The 20,709-nt window shown below is 46.3% G+C and overlaps 1 protein-coding gene across 1 annotated transcript in view; it reads right to left on the reverse strand.

The window, feature by feature from the left end:
- Nucleotides 1-19,081, reverse strand: part of COL17A1 (collagen type XVII alpha 1 chain) — a 47,144-nt gene extending 28,063 nt beyond the window's left edge. Inside the window, exons 1-13 of the mRNA XM_061403360.1 lie at nt 18,731-19,081; nt 13,932-13,994; nt 11,940-11,984; nt 10,936-11,040; nt 9,317-9,448; nt 8,250-8,297; nt 7,344-7,379; nt 6,125-6,172; nt 4,657-4,800; nt 3,274-3,432; nt 2,615-2,686; nt 1,271-1,342; nt 232-300 (exon numbers count right to left, since the gene is read on the reverse strand). Of these exons, the coding sequence (XP_061259344.1) occupies nt 232-300; nt 1,271-1,342; nt 2,615-2,686; nt 3,274-3,432; nt 4,657-4,800; nt 6,125-6,172; nt 7,344-7,379; nt 8,250-8,297; nt 9,317-9,448; nt 10,936-11,040; nt 11,940-11,984; nt 13,932-13,983 (982 nt within the window). The 5' untranslated portion in view covers nt 13,984-13,994; nt 18,731-19,081. The remainder of the gene's footprint in view (nt 1-231; nt 301-1,270; nt 1,343-2,614; nt 2,687-3,273; nt 3,433-4,656; nt 4,801-6,124; nt 6,173-7,343; nt 7,380-8,249; nt 8,298-9,316; nt 9,449-10,935; nt 11,041-11,939; nt 11,985-13,931; nt 13,995-18,730) is intronic.
- Nucleotides 19,082-20,709: the final 1,628 nt, after the last annotated feature.

A 20,709-nucleotide genomic window follows, 5' to 3' on the forward strand; every position in this document is an offset into this window, starting at 1 on the left:
GTGGAGCTTCATGGCCCCCTTGGACAGGAAGGCCAAGGTAAGGTGAGAGGCACACCCAGCTGCTCACTTCTGGAAAAACCAAGAGGCCCTCGGGTGAGTCCCATTTGTAGACCTCCCATTTGTAGTCCCATTTGGGCCACCCATGGGTTATGTCCCCTCCTGCCACATGTGACTAAGGAACAGACCTTCTTGTGTGCTGGCCTGCCTCCGGTAGCTGGCGACAGCACTCACCTGCAGAAGTGGACACCCCAGTGCTCACAGCAGTGGGGCTCTGGGGCATGTTTTTCTTCACACCATATGCTGCAAGACAAGAACCACTGAATGAGTGGGGCACAGGAGGCAGCTCCGCACTGTGTAGAAGCAGCTGACCTGCCCTGGAGACAGGCAGCCTCCCCAGGGGAGAGGAAGATGATAGTGAACAATAATAATGAACAGAATAATAATGAATCATGAAATCAACTCTCTCCAGCCATGGGGACAACAACTTAGATGAAACTTTGTATGATATAATCCTCATCCTTGGAGGATTGTCCCAAAGGCCACCTCCTCCATGAAGACCTCTTAGACTCCCCCCTCCCCAAACACACACACACATCTACTTCCCTTCTGAACTCCTACAGTACCAACACCTGCTCGGCATACCTTGATTCATGCTCTGTTACAGGATCCCCCAAATGTTTCATATGTGTGAGATGTTCACTCTTTGCGACCCCCTGGACTATATAACCTGCCAGGCTCCTTTGCCCATGAGACTTTCCAGGCAAGAATACTAGAGTGGATAGCCACTCCCTTCTCCAGGGAATCTTCCTGACCCAGGGACTGAACCCAGATCTCCCACACTGCAGGCAAATTCTTTAGCATCTGAGCCACCAGAGAAGCCCTCCAACTAAACAGTAAGCAAGTTGCAGGCAAAGGCTGAGGCTCGTGCCTCTTCTGCCCTGCCTCCCCCACGTTTGCACAGAGGGGTGCACTAGAAAGTCAGCCAAATGACTGATATGCAGTGACAGCGGGCAGTTAAGGACAGTGGTGAGACGTGGGGACACAGAGGACACACCCCAGCAAGGCTCTCACTCGCATCTGAGCCAGCACTTGACCATGACTGGCATCTCTGGTCAGTGTATGGAGGCTTGTTTCTTTGGTGGCAAAGGTCAATTGACTTTTAGGGACATTTTGGTCCCACTAATTCCATTGCTGAAAAGGCCTATTGTGAGCTATAGCTGCAAAGAGGCGTTGCTTCCCAGCCCCTAGGCTCCAAACCCCAGTTACAGACCTGTGGAGGTGGCGGCCATGCCATGGGACAGGGTGGATGAGCTGGGGGCCAGATTGTTCTGCATGCCGAACACTGAGAAGAATTGAGGATGGGTGAGAGCAGGTACATAGATGAGGCCCTCTAAGTAAGGCAGCCAGCCCCAGGAGCCCCCTAAACCACTTTCACGATGAGTGCTCTTGCATATGACAGAGATTCTGAACCTTCTCAGTTCCCACACTCCTACTGACATGGTAATTTTTTAAACACTGTTTCTTCCTCCCACTGCCCCATCCAGAAAATTCCTAAGCTCCATTTATTGACTAACTTAGGTCCACACAACTTAATAGTAGTAGTTTGCATAGGGTCTGACAGATGTTACAGTATGCCTCAAAAATTTCAAATATCCCAGGGGTTCCCTGCAGGACCCGGCAGTGCCTTGGTATACAGCATGGGAACTGCAGATCCAGACACAATGGCTGAGGCACTAACAGGGAAGGACCCTATTTTTCCTTCTGACTCAAGCACATAGAAGTCCCCTCACCCCCAGTAGTATTTCAAAGACCGGTTGGTTGTCTGTTTTTAGCAGTGTAGAAGCTCATTCCTCCCTAGCTAACAGCTTCTTGTATTCCATCCTATCTGGAGTTTGGGGCACAAAATCCAACATCAGCCTCCCCTCCTGAGTGAGGACTTTGCAGAGTAAACTAGCAAAGGCAAGAGGAAAAAAGCTTGAATCTGGTATCTGCTGGGTCTGTGGGACACTAGTTAATTGGAGGTGTTGAAATCGGAAGTTAAGAAGGCCAAGGAAAATAAAAACGGCCTACATCACTATGTGGTATTGGTCGTGATATCACAGAAAGAAGGCAGATTCCTTTAACAAAAGAAATGGGCTGATAACTTATTCACATATAGGCTATGATGAGTGAATAAATACTTTTAAAAGATTATACATCTGCATTGGAAGCAAAGCAGTAACATTGTTTGAGCCCCCAAGGAACTACAACATTTAAGATGCAGTTAAGTTCTTTCTAAATTAACAGTGCTTTCCACCTAAAAATGTCGCGAGCTCTGCCTCACTTAGTCCCTTTACTTCCGTCTCTCCGCCTCTCCTGTTAGATAAAGGGACAGGCACAGAATAAGCACGTAAGTGCAGCCTCTGGCCCCCTTTTCCTTGGGGACTGAGCTGCTTCTATGATGGAGGGCGGGCTCTGGGCCTTCTAACGCAGCTCCTTGGTTACTGTTCTGCGCTGCCGTGTGTATGGAGGAAGTCCTCATGCTCTTGGTCAGGAAGAACATCTTCCCTACAAACCATTCCATTTCCCTCACTAGGCAAGAGCAACCATTTTTTTCAGGCTGGCAAGCACTGACCTGAGGAGCTGGTGCTGATTCCGGGCTGCAGAGTTGCAGAGCAGGAGGCCATGTTATTTGGAACTCCAAAGACTGCGGGGGAGGGAAGAAGGTTGGTGAGAGTACATCCACACAGAACAGGGGCGAGAAGCACTGGAAGAAAGGCCAGCGTCACACTGTGTTACACTACTGTTTTTAGGAAAACCTTGGGCTCCTGCTTTGCAGCATGGAACCAATCATTAGTCCATGGTGTGCCTTGGGTCATAATAGCCAGTGGGCAGCCGCAGGTTGGTGGGGCTTTGAATGGACATCGATTCCAGCCAAGCCCTTCTTGTTCGTGACTGCTTCATAGAGAGGGCACTTAAAACCTAGAGAAGTTAAATGATCTCTCAAGTTCACACACTTAATCCTTATATTTGTTTTCATGTTCTTTCTCATGATAAAGATATAGATATAGCTATAGATAGATACACTTTACCATATAGTCCTTTCCATAGGGGACCCACCAGAGGAATCAGCATAGAAGTTGAAGTTCCAGTGAAAAAATCTTGGGCTGCTTGGCCACAGGAAGCCCTTCTAGGAAGGCATGGGGATGGCAAATGCCGGTGGGGCCGTTCAGCTCCAGCGTGAGATGTGGAGGGGTCAGGACAGGGAGGGGCTGTGAGCCGCGAGCCACATACCTGATCCTGCAGAATAGGCATTGGTGTTGAGCAGGGATGAGCTCTGGGTTGTGATGTTGTTGTGATAGGTGCCCATGGAGGACCCCGCTGGCAACGTGGAGGACCACACGTGGGAGGGAAGGTTGGCATCCAGGATGGTTGTATCATAGGTGCCAGACACTGAAAACATACACACCCCAGTGAGACAAACCCATTCTCTGTGCTGGGGGAGCCCAGTGGGCTTGGTTTGCCAGGACTTTCCCAGTTTAGCCCTGAAGGTCCCTAGTCCTGGCAACTCCCTCAGTCTAAGGAAACTGCAGGAGCTGGTCATCCCACTTCTGTCTGAAATCTTGTTGCTGGTGAAAACCTGATCTCTTGGGTCAGAAATTCTTGTTGGCTATTGATGAAATTTGAAGTAGGTAAATTTTGCTCTAGGGTCCACCCATTTCTCCTCCTAAGCCCCCCTCACCACCTCCCAGTGCACTGTCCCCGCTAATGGTCTCTCTCTCTCTGTTGCTGACCCCCGTTCACAGATGCCGTGGAGCTACGACTCCTTTACAGTAGAATTCCAGACAGCAGTGCAGGAAGGGAAGTCCTCAGTTCCGAGGCCGCTCTGTACCGGTGGCAGCCTTCTCCTGTTGAATGCTCCTTAAACATTTCTTTGTGCCAGCCAGGCCCAAGGGGCATGCTGTTACCCTGAGTGGCCTTGGGCGCATCTCAAATCTGAAGCCAATCCTGCCTATTTGTTACCTGAGTGGGAGTTAGCCACACAGGTCACAAACTACTCTGAGGTTTTGGTTTTATATTGAAAAACAAAAGATGACTATCTCAAGCTTTTTTCTTGTTTTTTCAGTAGTGAGAGGAAAGCTTCACCTCATATATAGCAGAACTGGCTTCTCCTCACCTCCCCCCAGGGACCTGCTGATTCATCTCTCTGCCTCCCACAGAACCCACCTTGCACTTGGCAGGCACATGATGTATGAGTGCTGAACTACACTCATCCTGCTTGTCTTCCCCTCAGTCTACCCTGCTCATTGCCTTTCCTCAGTGCCCGGTGCTTGGAATAGAGACAGTACATAATAAATGTTTATCGGGTGAGTGAATGAAGGACAGAAAACACTACAACTTTCCCCGATATTCTTCTTTCGGGGAACCTGGCCAACACATTCCCAGGACATGTCAAGAATTTCCTGGGAGAATCTCTAGGCTCTAGAGCCAGACGATGGCCTGCATGCGGGAAGGCTGATGGAGGTGAGGTGAGGAGGATGCAGTCCACGTTTCACGCTGCAGGAAGAGCAATGCTCAGGGTTTTGCGAAGGCTCCGCTGCATCCTGAAAAGCCTGCCCGGGCACGCCTGCACCTTATTCCCTTCCTTCCACAGCAGCCTGGGGCTGAGGGGCTTACCTGACTGGGAGCTTGCTGTCACCACCTTGGTCTCCACGGTGCCTTTCTTGGGGATGGGGAGTGTGTTAGAGGAATTCCGGGTGGGGCTCACGCTTGCTGAGCGGCTCCCCTTGAGCAAACGCTTGACGTCATCCAATTCTGTCCCTGAAAGGAATCCCCCAGTTTTTCATTAGGCTTGGGATTCCTTCCCAAGTCCGTGAGTGGTGAACATTCACGGCACCCTGAGCCCCAGGGAGGACGAAGCATCCACTTCGCCTGCTGGGACATTTCTGGTTAGCCTTGTCATTTCTGCATTTTGCCAATTTATAGCACTGATTAACCTGGCACTTTGTAATGTTAATGGCCTCATAAATCTAGTGGCTCTACAAGGAGGTCAAAGTCCTCAGTAGATATTTCCTAATTAGACATCACAGGGAAGATTCTGTGGCTGGAAGACCCTGTCATCCTGGATCGGGGGGGAGCATTCACACCTGGGATAGCCAGAGAACAAGACTCCTTGAAACAAATGATTCGGCGGTGGTCTCATCCCGGGCAGAGGCTGCCTCGGGTGTGGGGTCTCTGACCTTGTATGCTCTGAAGTGTCAAAAGAAATGTGTGTCCCTTAACTCTTAAACATTACGCTGCTCTCCTGTGAATTAATTTCCAGACCCGCTGGCTGATAGGATTTGCGATGAGGAGATTCAGTGGAGTAAAACACGCTGTGCCTCCCAAGGTGGCAAAGAGAAGAGGAGGGCGGCATTGTGCAAGGGCAACGTGTGAGAGGAGGCATTTGCTGATGACATGTGCCGGAGGACTGCCAGGCACCCCCGCCCCTGAGAGCTCCCGACTGTGCTCAACAGCCCCCTCCCCAAGCCTGGAAAGTCTCAGGTGAGACCGTGTCAGGCCTGGAGTTGGATCCCACGGCCCAGGCCCTGAGCTCTTGGGACAAGTCCCACTCTCTGCTTCCTGAGCCACCCGAACCAGCTCTTTCTCTTCCTGGTCTTTGTTCTTGGCTCCCACCCACCCACAACAGGAGTGCCACACGGTCAACAGAGACAAGGGAACCCCTGACATCTGAGATAACCAAGTTCGAACTCTCACACTTCTGCCTTCTCTGGAAGGTGAGAAGGATGTCAGACCTCCTTGAGTCCCCTCCTGCTCCTTTTCCTTCAGGTGTACCGAAACTTCCTCCCATGTCTCTGCCCACTCGTCTTGCTGAGACCTTCCTTCAGTCTCCCTTCAAGTGACTGACTAACCGGGGAAGACTCCTCTGGCCCTGACTCCCTCTGTCCCTGAGCTGTCATGGCCGGTGCTTTATTGTCTGTGAACTACAATGCAGCAGGGACCAGGACTTGCTCAGCTCCTCACCCCTGCACGCAGCCCTGGGCCCCTGTCACAACCTTAGACATGTTGTTTATGGCACGAGTGGCTGCGCACACACAGCAGGAGCCCCGGACTCTTGGGTCCTTCCCAGGACGGAAGCACTTACAGCGGGTAGACGGGGATGCACTCTGCAGTCGGACTCGGATCTCACTCTCTGTACAGGGAAGAGACGGAACAGCTGTGAATGAAGGAGCTGGGCTCACAGTGCCCTACACTGAGCTCTGGGCTGCACATTCATCTCTGGGCTGCTCTGTGATCCGGGGACAGAAAACCTAGGTGTGCCCTGGATGAGTGCTGCTTAGAAAGAGGTGTCCTCTCCTTACTCTGGATCACAACTGCACTCCCCCCGCCCACTCCCACCCCACCAGCCGCTGAGAGCAGGAAACCCCAGGCTGAGCCTGGAGGTGCCATCATAATCGATAATAACCGACCCCTTTTCTAGGGCCCTGGAGAAGGAAATGGCAACCCACTCCAATATTCCTGCCTGGAGAATCCCATGGACAGAGGAACCTGGTGGGCTGCAGTTCATGGGGTCGCAGACAGTCGGACACGACTGAGCGACTCAGAACAACTTCCTAGGCCCCACTCCTCTTTACCAGAACCAAGCTGCTCTCTGTCTCTAGGGTTTCTCAGCCAATAGCAAGAGAATTCTAGTGTTTCCTTAGCCATCTTGGCCTCTTTAGGGCAGCAAGTGGGTGATTTAACATTCTAAGTTTCAACATCAATCAACTATCAAGTTATGCGTGGTTGGTATGTGCCTAACTTTCCAGGCCCCTGGGAGGCTTAGACTGGCCTTTATGAATGCCCAGGGCCTAGGAATCCTGCCTTCAGCACTGCCCTGACTCACTTCTTGCCACCTTCATCGGATAAATCAAGGGCAGCTTTCTCCAGGACCACATTCCCTCCTAGGGCCTTATCCACAAGCAGTTGTGGAGAGTGTAAAACTCTCGCAGAGAACTTCGTCCCCTGGAACAATGCAAAACAGGGGCTTGTGCTCATTTTTTTTTTTTTTTTTTTGCTGTGTAAATGCAATTACAGGACAACTTGTTAAAGTCACCCAGGAGACTGGGCGTGAAATGAGATGTGATGCTAGCACCTTCAGACAATCCACAGCAGAGCGAACCACTCCACACGCTTGCTAGACTGCTGTTAAAAGCCCACCCTTCCCAAAGGGGACCCCCAGGTGCTACAGGCTCCTTGAGGGCAGAAACCGTGGCTTATTCATTCTTTACTCCTCACTTTTCCTGGCTCATGTCTGGACACATGTTAGATGCTCAGAAAATACTAATTGGATGAATTGAACTGAACCCAGTGACAGAGATTACCTCGTGTTTGGCTCCGTCCTCTGGTTGAAGAAGATGCTGAGAAACAAAGAAAAGTAATATTAGGCATATATGAGAGGTGGCATGCTAAATATCTGTGACATGGAGGCAGACCTATTTGGGTGGGGAGGTTGTTTTCATAGTGCATTTATATCCAGATAGAAACCTTTATGGATGGTGGATGTTTAATAAATGATGCCCACATGGCCAAAGGGAAGAGAAAATTATGTAAGCCCCAGTGTGTTTAGGGTGTTAAGTTAGCAAATGAATGTTAAATTGGCTCACACTTAGAATGTTAACTAAGGTAATCATGATCCATTTGGACTGGTTGATCACATTGATTAAATATATCAAAAGACTGCCAGGTCTTTCCTTTAGCTTTTTTAAGAGACTGTCTTGGTTTTTGCACTGTAGGCAGGTAAATAAATGAAATTATAATCACTCATATCATCAATTCTTACGCACAGTGGGAACCCAAGACTGTGGACTCAAGATTTAAGATCCCACCTCATGTTTCATTTGGTTAAAACGTGCCCCTTTAAGGCTGCTGTGGTAGAGGTGCTGGGATGCTTGATATTTGTGCATCCTCACCCCTACTCCCCTTTGTAGGAAGGTCTCTGGGGTCCTGTGGAAGGGAAAACGCTATGATTGTTGCCTGGCCTTAGGGCTTATCTGCCCAAGCCTGAGCCTTGTACGAGAAGCTTGCCATTTCATGAGCAAAGACTTTTGACGGCAAACTGATACGTCTGACCATCCATCCCCTTAAGAAGCTTTAGGATAAAGAGCCGAGAAAAAGAGGTCAGCAGAGGTCAGACTCTTCTAGAAGAAGCCACTTAACTCATGATGCTCCCTCTCCATCCCTGCCAGGGTTGACCAACCATTTCTTTAGAAAGTAAGGATAGGACATACCAAATTCCTTCCGAGGATACTCGGGGGAAGAGTTGCCACTGGAGCTCCCTGGAGAAAGGACAAACAGTACAAATGGCCACTTAAACCCAAATAGCTTCCGAGAGGGTGGGTCCTTTCTGCACCTCTGCAGCCTGGGTGTTCAGCCCAGGATTTAAGCACATTATGCCCAAGGGACTTGCTTGCGGCACTTCCTTCTGGTCACTGATCTACTTCGGTGGGACGAGGTCTGAACAAAGAACAACTGTTTCATTTCCTTTTTGTTTTCACTTCCTCAACTCTGCCCTATGCAGTGCCAATGCCGATGCCCATCTCTGATCAAATGAACGTGCTGTCGGCACCAGCAGTTCTCTGACCTTGTGCGGCTTGTTCCGGAGGTGGGCCTTGTTATGAAGAGACCAGTGTTGGCAGAGCAGCAGGGTGCACTTGTGGTGATCCCCTCCACCTGGCCTGGATTTAGAGTTCTCCCTACCCTTGGCAGCCCTGGGTCAAAATCATTTACTGGGATATCCAGAAGCAGGATACCCTGCTTTTTCATCACCAGTACCCATCTCATTCACTATTAGACCCATTTGCACCGGGCTCGTCTGTTTTCCACTAAAACTCTAGATTTATGTAGACCACCAGGAATTCCAGTAACCTTAGGAGAAGACCCCAGATGTCTTCCTCTCACCTCCTCCTTCTTGATCATGAGCTTGCCCCCTTTCTCTCTGACTTAAATGGCATTGTAATTGACTCTTCCTTTTTGTGATCTGGCTCTTCTTTCTGCATTTCCCCCCAAACTTTATCTTTCTGTGTTCTCTTCTGCTTTTGAACTCTCTTCCCTGACAAACTCCTTCAGTTTTCCAACTTCTGCTAACAACCCTTTGTGGATAACCCCACACTGGGTGTCTTGCCTTGACTTCTTCCCTGAGCCCAAGTCCTGTGTGTCCTGTTGCCTGCGAAGTAGCCCCACCAGAAAGTCATGCCAGAGGCTCTACTTTAGGACAAAATAAATGAATTCATTCAAAGGATGAGAGAAGCTACTGAGGGGAGAGAGTAGTTCTTTCTTAAAGTCTGTGGGCCCGTACCTTCATATGTTCCATGGCGGGTAACATGAGTCTTCCTCTCGAAAGTTGAGCCTGGTGAGTTGGGCAGAGTGGAGGCAGGTGAATGGGCCCTCCTGTAACTGGAGGTGGAGGCATTGCCTCGCAAGCTCCCACCTACAAGTGGGGAAAGACATAAACCCTCAGAGCACTTCACGGGGTGACATATAGTTATACTAGGTACACGCTAGTATACTAGCTTATACGCTTATACAGTTATACAGTTATACTAGGACACACTAGTCAGTCCTAATGAAGGAGGGCCCTGTGGAGGGGCCAGAGGCCTTCAGCAGAGCGTGACCGAAAGGGTGCTCAGAAATGGAGGTGTAATTACTGCTGCTGCCCTTTTCAAGAACCCTGAAAGGCAGGGAGGTCCTTTCTGTGTGTAGCCAAAGTGCATGGAAGTGGAGAAGCAGGATGCTTCCTAAAGACCTGGCCTGTAATTGTAGACCACTGCTGGGTGCGCTGGAATACAACCCCACATGCAAATATTTCTCCACAGGTAAGGACATATGCAGCTCTTTAGCAGCTCAGCTGTTTGCATATCTTGGGTCTTCTCTCTTCAGTGTCATTCCAAGATTTAAAAAATGACTTTGGACTCACAGACTTAGAGAATGAACTTCCAGTTGCAGGTTGAGGCGGGGTGGGCAAGGGGAGAGAATGGGGAATGGAAGTAAAGGATTGTTAGGGAGTTTGGGATGGGCTTCCCTTGTGGCTCAGTTGGTAAAGAATCCGCCTGCAATGCTGGAGACCTGAGTTTGATCCCTCGGTTGGGAAGATCCCCTGGAGAAGGGAAAGGCTACCCACTCTAGTATTCTAGCCTAGAGAATCCCATGGACTGTATTGCAAAGAGTTGGACCCAACTGAGCAACTTTCACTTCATTTCACTTTGGGGTGGACATGTACACACTGTGGTGTCTTAAATGGATAAGCAACAAGATCCTACTATATAGCACAGGGAACTCTGTTCAATGTTATCTGGCAGCCTGGGTGGGAGGGCAGTTTGGGGGAGAATGGATACATTTATATGTACAGCTGAGTCCCTTTGCCATCCACCCGAAACTACCACAACATTATTAATTGGCTATGCTCCAATATAAAATAAAAAGTTTAAAACTATAGCTTTAGAGGCAATGTGCATGTATATGTGTTTTCCCTGCTTTGTTTGTTGTGTTTCGGTTGAAAGTTACCAGGAAATATTATTTCTTTGAGATCCACTGGGTCTGTGTTGGATGTTTGCCCAGTGGAAACTCACACTGTCTGGGGTTGCATGTCACCGGATTTCCTTAGCACAGTAACCTAATCCTTAAGTTTCTTTTGTTGTTTTTTTTGTTGCTAATTCAAACTGTAAACCCTCAGACATGGATACCCTTTTCTAAAAGAAATGACTTAAAGAGAGTTAGTAGTTCACTGGGAAAGGAGTCACCTCTCTAGGAAGGCTTCTTAATCATGTTATTTATATTGGGGACATAATGACAACTGATCCCGTTTGAAATAGGCCTCACAGCTCCTTGGGGCATTTGGAATGGGTGACAAACAGTGGTAATGATCCCTCTCCCTGCCCATCTGTCCTTCCCCGGCCCCTCCCACCAGCAGGCACTTACTTGAGTTTATGTAGCCGCTGCTGCCATGCGTCAGGCTCTGTTTCTCCAGCCGGCTCCCTCCACCCAGAGATCCTGTTTTAGCATAGCCATTGCTGGTCCCCCCTTCTGCAGAAACGAGGAGCAGGTGACTTTACAAGTGGACTCAGCAGCCCCTCTCACCCACCTTCCCTGGCCTCTCACCCACGACCCTCTTGGTTTGGGGCCCTTTCCCACCGGATCTCATTTTGTTTGTTTTTGATACAAATGTCAAGAGCAAGTATTCTACCCACAAGAAAGTTTCCAGGGTGATTGCTGATTAGGATAATTTAAATATTAGAAAAGTCAGCAAGTGATGAAAACTCCTTGAGGCCTGGGCCCGGGTTGGACTTTTATGAATGCCTGGCCAGTGCCTTGGACCTGGCAGCCACTGGAAGTGTCAGAGGGCCGAGTGCCAGCGCTGTGAGGATGGTGTTTCACCTGGCAGCCCATCACACTCCAACCTGTGTGTGGATGCGGAGGCTTCCCACCCCCTCCTGAACCAGGATTCCCAGGAGGTGCAGGGCTAGCTCGGGGGCTTGGATCTCCATTATAGAACCCACTAACCCCAGCGACCTCCTGAGAGAAGAGCAGATTCAAACAGAAGCCTGACTATGGTTTCCTCCTCCTAACCTAGGCCCAGGCTGGAGAAGATTTCTGGTATTTTAGTGTCCAATCAAATCTATAGAGACAGAAACCAAATTTGTGTATTTTAGAGGCCAGGGAGAGGGGAGAGAGGATGGAAATGTTCTAAAATTAGATTGTTGGGGCCACATGACTCTATGGACGTGCTAATGACCATTGAATTACACACTTCAAACTGGTGGATTCCGTGGGATATAAGTTAAAGTCAACACAGCTGTTAAAAAAAAGATTTCTGATATTCTGGATTTGCTGGACTGACGAGTGAGAGCCCATGAGAAAGGTTACACGTGGAGCCCTTCACATGAGCCTTAGTGAGATGCAAGTTCTCAAAATAAGTCACTTACTTGGTGGTAAGGATGTAAGTCTTGTAGTTACTGTTTCTGTGATGACTAGAAAAAGACAAAGAAAAGAGGAGATCTTACATAATGCACTGAAATTCCTCCACTTTGGCAAGGTCTTGCATCTTTCATAAGCTCAGCACATTAAGTTAGGTTCAAGGTGGATTTTTATACACTTGTGCTTCAAGGGATTTGATCTGACCTTCTGTAAAAGCAAATAGGTGCAATAACAATGGGACTTAATGTACCTAGAAAATAGGTTTATATTTCTTTGGGACCAAAAGTAGTTAGTAACCCACTGATTTGAAAAATGAGTTACCGTGCATTAATGTCTCTCATCTAACAATTAGATCTAGCTCAGGCCTGGATTCACCTTTGAAGAAGGGTCAGAACCTCAAGCCACTTTTCTCTGCACTGTCCCTTCTGAACTGTCACCCAGTCCAGCTGAGGCCGGTACATCTTCCTGGCTGATTCCACTGTGATGTGGATAATGACCTTGAACTTCTCTGTGAATTTGGGGGTATCTCAAGGACGCATAATTCATTCTAAAATCTTCAGGGCCATGCCTGAGTGTGAGGAGATGTATGAAGGAAGGGGGTTGATAAGTCACATTTGGTGCTTGGTGAAATCATGGACAGGTGAATATCCAAGACAGACTTGAGAATCAGTCCCTTTGCCTCCTGAAATGGAGAAGGTGCCAAGTGGTGGTGAGGCTATGGAGGTCATAAAAGTTTTTTGTGTTTTTTAAAAACACCAGTTAGAATAAACTGAGTTAGAATAAACTCTTGCCTTCCTGAATCACTCTCTCCTCTACAGCAGCATGGGGGTTGGGTAGATTCTGAAACCATAACTGGGCCAATTTTGTGCTCTGACCATGACCATCACCAACCACTACCTCCTTCTGGGTTGGACATCAGGTGCCCCTATTTAGCTGAGCCCCCTGTTTTCTGAAATCACACTTCTCATGCATATGTATGTGCACAAGCCCAAGTATATGCATATATGTGGTATGTATGCAGGTATGGCTCATGAGAAGAGAAAAGGATGAAGAAGATGATGAAGGAGATGGTGGGGCGTCACTTGGTGTGCTGGCAACTGCTCCCTCCCACACGGGTCTTACTGCTCCTACCCGTCACCCTTTCTTTCTTCACTCTGCGTGTTCCTATTAGTTTGGTTGTCTTCGCAGCAACACGGGGTTATTAAAGGAGCAGAAGCAGCATCACATGCATAAAAGGAAATGGTTGTAGAGACAAAAATGGCAGCTTGATTTGAATAATAGTCCTTGAGCGTTCACTAAACCTCTTGTTGTGTGGACTTCTGGGATTCCATGACACATAAAAATAAATTATTTCTTAACTTAAGAGTTCCAAGTCTGTGGATGCAGAGTTTTTGTTTTTGTTTTTGTTTTTTATTGGAGATATATGAAAGTCACAGGATAGATGAAAGAGTTAGAGCTGCTAAGGGGACAGTTTAAATGTCTCTGAATTTATCATCTGGGCAGTTTCACACAAGAAATGTGCCTGTTTTCAGTTTTCAGTGTAGATTGCAACTGTGACACCAGTGTGATTCCAACTTTGTCCCAGTAATGGGGATATTATTCTTTTGGATTTCCATCACCTTGTATCCCTAAATAAGAACATGACTGAATAAACTCTAGCAAATTCATTCAACAGGATATTGTGAAATCATTACAAATGCTGGTTATAAAAACTGTAACATTGAAATGGCAATTCTGGTCTTTGAAGAAAAAATGGAACACATTTCAATTACAAGTGTATTAAAAAAAATCAACAAAAGCCTTCTTAAAGGAAAAAATAAAGCCTATTTAGGAATACATTTAAAATTGTACAGTGAAAAAGGCAAAAAACTAAGAAAAAACTAAAAACAAAAAACATAAATAGAAAAAAAGATACAGTAGTTGTGGTAGAATTAGGAATGAATTATTAACTTTTTCCAAATTTTTGATCGCTTTTATAATGACATTTATCACGTTCTTACTTCTTTCAGTGACTTCAGTGCCATCCCGTTTGTTCTTCTGGGTTATGTCCATATCATCGCCACCTACAGAAAAAGCCAGAAACCAGGACTAGCCGTGTCCGTTACCACCCCTTTTCATAAGTGTAGGTCCCTACTATTCAAGCTGAGAACTAAAACTGGATTCCCATGATTCAAAGCATAATTCTTTCGTGTGCATATATTTTAATAAGGGTCATTCCCATTTCTTGTATTAGTGTGGGAGTAATTTAATAGTTCCAGCTTGGATCCTATTCTTTTGTACTGAGATCTTTTTTTTTTTTTTCAGGGTCCAGTTGACCAGGTTGCACCCTGCTGAGCATTAAAGGTCTTACATAGATCTGGCACCCTGACATTTGACTATAAAACTTCCACTTTTTGCCAAGTAATACAATATCTCCCAAAGCATGTGGTGCTTTCAGCTAATTCATTTTGATGTATCCCACAATGTTCAGTGTTCTATACAATGCTCTGTGAATAGAAGACATTCACGCTTCATTATTTAGAGTTCAGATGTGAGAATGATGTTTGATGGGTTGAAATCAGGATAAAAATTATTATGATTGTCATACTTGTGTGGAACTTTATACTTCACAACATGAAATTTTCTCTTTAACGCAACAGCCCTACTATGCTTCTTTACAGACTTATGTAGGAAAAAAAAACAAGAAAGTCAATGTAAAATCTGTTGAAATATGTAGGAAAAGATTTGTACAAGTCATCTGCGTTCTCCCTTCACTCTTACTCTGGGCAGAAAAAAATCACTGAGATCTTGTCCACTGTGTCCTGAAGCATGGAAGGGATGAGGCAAGGCTTTAGGGGTGGGGCTGGGCTGGGCTGGGGAGGAGCACGGTTCAGGAGACCAAGGCAAGGATCCCTGTTCCAACTGGGTGCTTTTGGCCGTAGTCACCAGTCTCAGGCTCTGCAAGGACTTGAAACCTGGCTTTCCCTGGGGTTCTCTCTGCCCAACCTTCCTTTCCTCCTACTTGATCTTTTGGGTGCAGTTCAGATCGGGATTTTAGAATTCAGGAGCAAGCTACTCCCACCCAGGACACCCCTTTCTTGAAGATCTCTCCTTTCAGTCTTTTTCTCCTGCCTGGTGACTTTACGGTCTACTTATCCACTAGGTGCAATGGACACAGGGCCTACTCCCATCATACTTTCAGGGGCCAGCAAAAATTTTTTAACTTCTTTTTAAAATCAAACAGAAAAATAAACACACTCTAACTTGGATTATATTCTTTCAAGTCTTTTTTTTTTTTTTTTTAATGGAGGAAGGACATCCACAAAGGCAAAAGTATCTAGGTCGACAAAAGTCCTAATGCAGCCTGGGGTGAGCTCCCCACTGAAAATCAAGACCACGCAAGACCAACTGGTCAACTGCCTGGTGGAATCCACCAAGATCCGCACAGTTAGTGTCAGAGCCTGATCGAATGTGCCAACTCTTTGCTCACCGGGGTTTTTTAAATGCAGCTCTAGGCAAGGAATGAGGCATCATGGAAAAATTCCTGGCTGCAGCTAAGAAGACACAGATGTTCTTTGCAGGTATGTTTCCCAGAGCCGAAGAGCAGAGGCTCCATGAGCAATTTAACAGTGGAGTCCAGCTTTATCAGAGGGCCAAACCTGACTTGTGACTCTGTCTGTACTCCTGTAGGCCTATGTCCCACCAATCTACGTACAACCTGACACCCTCTTTGAAATCCACCGTTTAAGCATTAATTGCCTTTGGCATCTCTGAAGCTCCCCCCACCTCTTTTTTTTTTTTTAATTCATCATCAGCTATGAACCAGGAGGCATTTTGGAGATTAAATGTTCACATGCCCCTGGCTGCCAGTGGGGAGCCACCTAGCATGGCAGCACCTGAATTGTTATAAACAGTTCCTTTCAGGATAATATTTCATAACAACCTATGGAAACTTTAACTTTCCACAAGTTATCACTTATTACCATCCTTAAATGAAAGTTGCTGCTGGCAGCTATAAATTTGGATTGGCTGGGTCGTTTCCACTTATAGCCATCAAGGCAGACTGATGATAGCTCCAGTCCATTTGATAAGAGCTTCTAGGCAGCCAAACTGGCAAGTGTTTTCTTGTTCTTTCTGTACCTAAAAATATAACAAACATTTCTAGGTAGCTGCTATCTTTTTCTTAGGTCCCAATGATGAAGCCTTAAGATTTGCAACAAAAAAAGCCAAGAGTTCCCTAACTTCCAGAGGGCACAAGGAGATAGCCTGCTAAGAAATCAGATGCCCCCCTCCAGAATGGGAGGGAGGGGAGCCCTTACTGCTCAGTGCTCTAGAGATAGAAGGGCCCCTGGGTGGGTGAAGGTAGATGCAACCTCTCTCTCAGCCTGGAGCTCCCACATGACTGCATCCCATGGCCTTACACAATGATTTCTTGGGCCTGAAATAAGGAAGGAGCTCTGCTGGCTTTACCCAGACCAATAGTCAGAAATGGTAGGGATGTATCAGGAGACAAATGCCTTTCAACCAGAGCTGAGAGGAAATTTTCTGTGACTTATCAAAGCGAAAATGATGGGTTGAGGCACAAACCTGGATGGGGATCATCCCATGGGGCTACAGTTTTCCCACAGGATTTCCTTCTTAAATATTTTAAGTGCCGAGAGTTTTTAAAAAGTGTAACATAAGGGAAAGAAAAGTACATGCCCAGACTCGTGGCTGAGCCTGCCTCTCCCAGCAGTGCTTATCTGAACACCTTGCCCCAAAAGTACTACTTAACGAGAGCACAGTCAAGTAGCATAATTTTAAACTTCTGGGATGTTTGGGCCACTTTACTAGAACTGAGGATAAGCAAGTCATTCAAGTTCTCAATTCCAAAGTTATGTTAACTTCCATTCATAGTTCTAAGGGGCTGCTTCGTGGTTATTTCATAATGTTCTTTTGAAGACATAAAAATGATCCTGTGCCATTTTCTTATGTAAGAAAACACAATTCAGAATCATTTTCCTACTTTTATGAGTTTTTTTCCTTTCCTCTTCATTTAAATGGTGTCACATCGACCTAAAACTATTCCTATTGATGATGGGGTGTAACCCAGGCACAAACAAGGCCAAATTGCTGATACCAAGAGAAAACCATCTCAACCGACCTTCTTATAACAATTCACGAAACACTTGGTCTTTAGCACAAAGAAGGGAACAGAGAAGGAAATGTTTTTCTATTTTAGGAATAAATGTCCCTATCCTCTGCTAAGGAATCATAGGTATCCTTACAGCTCTTGTTACTCCAATCTTTGTACACTTTACTATTTTAAAACAATAAAATAACCAAAATGTGGGAAAACCACCCACTAGCTATTGCCCTGTTAACACAGACAGGCCAAGCAGTTTGCAGGGGGTATCAACCTATCAAGCCTATCATGCCCTAGGGTTGATAGTCTCAGAGGCTTCTGTCTCTACACCCCTCTGGCAAGCAATGGGTGCCCCCACCTCTGCATTTAGCATCCTCCATTTTCATAACCAGGGCTGGGGGAGCTTGGGCCCTAGCTTGGTGATTAAGCTGCTTGTTTATAGCCATGTTTGGTTAAATCCTGCTACCACTAACAATGGCAAATGAGCCAAACCAGGCAGATGCAAACTTCTTTTGGTCAGGCATAATTTTAAAATGTGGTTAGTTCTTAGGTCAGAGCGGTTTCAGCAATCTGGGTTTCTATCCAAGCTTCAAGCAAGACTCCTCGCTTTAAGTGCCCCCATGTTAACTCTGATCAGATTCGTGGGAGTGTTTTGAAGGGGCTGAGAGTAAAGCAAGCCTTCTCTGATTTTCAAAAGGGCTCCACTGGGGGCTGTACATTTAGTTTAGTTTCAACTTAGATTTGTGCCTTAGCTCTAAGAGAAAGCATATGGGGGTAAGAGAAATGATTCCGCTCTCCAAACAGATTTCTTTAAAAAATCTCCCTACATTTTATGGAAAGAACAAATCCAACTATTAAGCTACTGATTAGCTGCTTCTCAAAGAAATGAGGCGCTAGAGGATTTGCCAACACTTCAAAAAAGTAAAGTGGTAAATTGTCAGTTAGTAGTTAATGTGGTCTGTGAGATACCTAAACTGGTAGTTCTCATCCCCAAATGAATTTATTTTGGTCTACATTGGCCTGTAAAATGTGACAGAATTTTTTTTTTCTTGTTCCAAGTTAGACTCCAGGAAGTTCCTGGATTAACTATATCATTTCAGACATTTCACTTTACTTTAGATTAGGGGTGGTAAGTGTAGAGTGTGATAAGCTCAGCCAACCCCTTGAGCTTAGTCAGAAGCTGCCAGCACAGACTATGGGGGAGCACATTGGTGTTCAGGGGTTACTTCTAGAAACCCCCACTCAAACCCCCACTTTGATTTCTGAGCTGTTCTCTGCTATCAAGGGGAGAGAGGGAAAGTAGAGAAGGGTGGAGAGAGACAAGGAGAGAGAAACCCAGATTGAGAGAGAAGGAATTTTAAACTCTTTATATTCTAAATAAAACAGTTTAACACAAGTCATTTTACAATACTGAAAACAATACCAAAGAAATCTTGTCACCAGAGTTCACTTTATCTTCACTGGCTTTTTTATTCTCTTTCCCACTGTCAAAGCTTTCTTGTCCCTTTAAAAGACCTACCCTGAGTAGAACATATAAGTCAAACTAATCATTTATGATCAATTAATCACATCAACAGAACACTGGAAATTAAAGGATGTCATCTTAGATTCTCCGACAAACATTCACGTTCTCAGCGGCAAACCTCAAATTAAAGTCTCACAAGGAGCAAGAACCACCAAGTTCCTATGACTTACCTAGTTTGAGATGCTGAAGGAATCGGAAACAACTTTGAGTAAATGCCCCTTCTTTCTTCCCCTGACGTTTTCTTCTAGACTGTTTGCCGTTCCCACTTTTTTTTTTTTATCCAGACCCAGCCAAGGTGTGTTAGAGCTGAGTGATCTTTCAAAAATGTTCACTTCTCTCCCCCTTGTTTCTTTCAGTTCTTTGCTTCCAAACAAGTCCTGACAAAGGTGTGTCGAGGTTTAAAGCATGACTCCACCCTTCCAATTATCTGACACTTGCAGGATTAAAAAAAAATCTGCCTCCAGGAATCAAACTTTACAGGAGGCAGAAAGCTTCTCCAGTTTAGAGCTATGGGATTAACCATTTATGGGCCATGGGAAAAGGGAACAAAGGTTCAGCATAAAGGAAATGACCTTTTATTACTCCTCCTTACCTTTTATAGCCAGAGGACTGCCACAGCTTGGTATTCCCCTCCCTCGCTGCCATCAGATCGGCTCAGTTCAGTCGCTCAGTCATGTCCAGCTCTTTTTGACCCCGTGGACTGCCGCATGCTAGGCCTCCCTGTCCATCATCAACTCCCGGAGTTTACTCAAACTCATGTCCATTGAGTCAGTGATGCCATCCAACCATCTCATCCTCTGTTGTCCTCTCCTCCTCCCACCTTCGATCTTTCCCAGCATCAGCGTCTTTTCAAATGACTTAGTTCTTTGCATCAGTGGCCAAAGTATTGGAGTTTCAGCTTCAGCATCAGTCCTTTTGATGAACATTCAGGACTGATTTCCTTTAGGATGGACTGGTTGGATCTCCTTGTAGTCCAAGGGACTCTCAAGAGTCTTCTCCAACACCACAGTTCAAAAGCATCGATTCTTTGGCACTCAGCTTTCTTTATAGTCCACCTCTCACATCCATACATGACTCCTGGAAAAACCATAGCCTTGACTAGATGGACCTTTGTTGGCAAAGTAATGTTTCTGCTTTTTAATATGCTGTCTAGGTTGGTCATGGAGAAGGCAATGGCAACCCACTCCAGTACTCTCACCTGGAAAGTCCCATGGACAGAGGAGCTTGGTAGACTGCAGTCCATGGGGTCATGAAGAGTCGAACATGACTGAGCGACTTCACTTTCACTTTTCACTTTCATGCATTGGAGAAGGAAATGGCAACCCACTCCAGTGTTCTTGCCTGGAGAATCCCAGGGACGGGGAGCCTGGTTGGCTGCCGTCTGTGGGGTTGCACAGAGTCAGACATGACTGACGTGACTTAGCAGCAGCAGCAGGTTGGTCATAACTTTCCTTCCAAGGAGTAAGCGTCTTTTAATTTCATGGCTGCAATCACCATCTGCAGTGATTTTGGAGCCCCCCAAAATAAAGTCTTTCACTGTTTCCATTGTTTCCCCATCTATTTGCCATGAAGTGATGGGACCAGATGCCATGATCTTAGTTTTCTGAATGTTGAGTTTTAAGCCAACTTTTTCATTCTCCTCTTTCACTTTCATCAAGCTTTTTAGTTCTTCTTCACTTTCTGCCATAAGGGTGGTGTCATCTGCATATCTGAGGTTATTGATACTTCTCCCAGCAATCTTGATTCCAGCTTGTGCTTCTTCCAGCCTGGCATTTTGCATGATGTACTCTGCATGCTGCTAAGTTGCTAAGTCGCTTTAGTTGTGTCTGACTCTGTGTGACCTCATAGATGGCAGCCCACCAGGCTCTACCGTCCCTGGGATTCTCCAGGCAAAAACACTGGAGTGGGTTGCCATTTCCTTCTCCAATGCGTGAAAGTGAAAAGTGAAAAGTGAAAGTGAAGTCGCTCAGTCATGTCCGACTAGTAGCGACCCTATGGACTGCAGCCTACCAGGCTCCTCCACCCATGAGATTTTCTAGGCAAGAGTACTGGAGTGGCTTGCCATTGCCTTCTCCATGTACTCTGCATATAAGTTAAATAAGCAGGGTGACAATATACAGCCTTGACATACTCCTTTCCTGATTTGGAA

This window comes from Bos javanicus, chromosome 26 (assembly GCF_032452875.1).
Source record: "Bos javanicus breed banteng chromosome 26, ARS-OSU_banteng_1.0, whole genome shotgun sequence".
Taxonomy (NCBI): domain Eukaryota; kingdom Metazoa; phylum Chordata; class Mammalia; order Artiodactyla; family Bovidae; genus Bos; species Bos javanicus.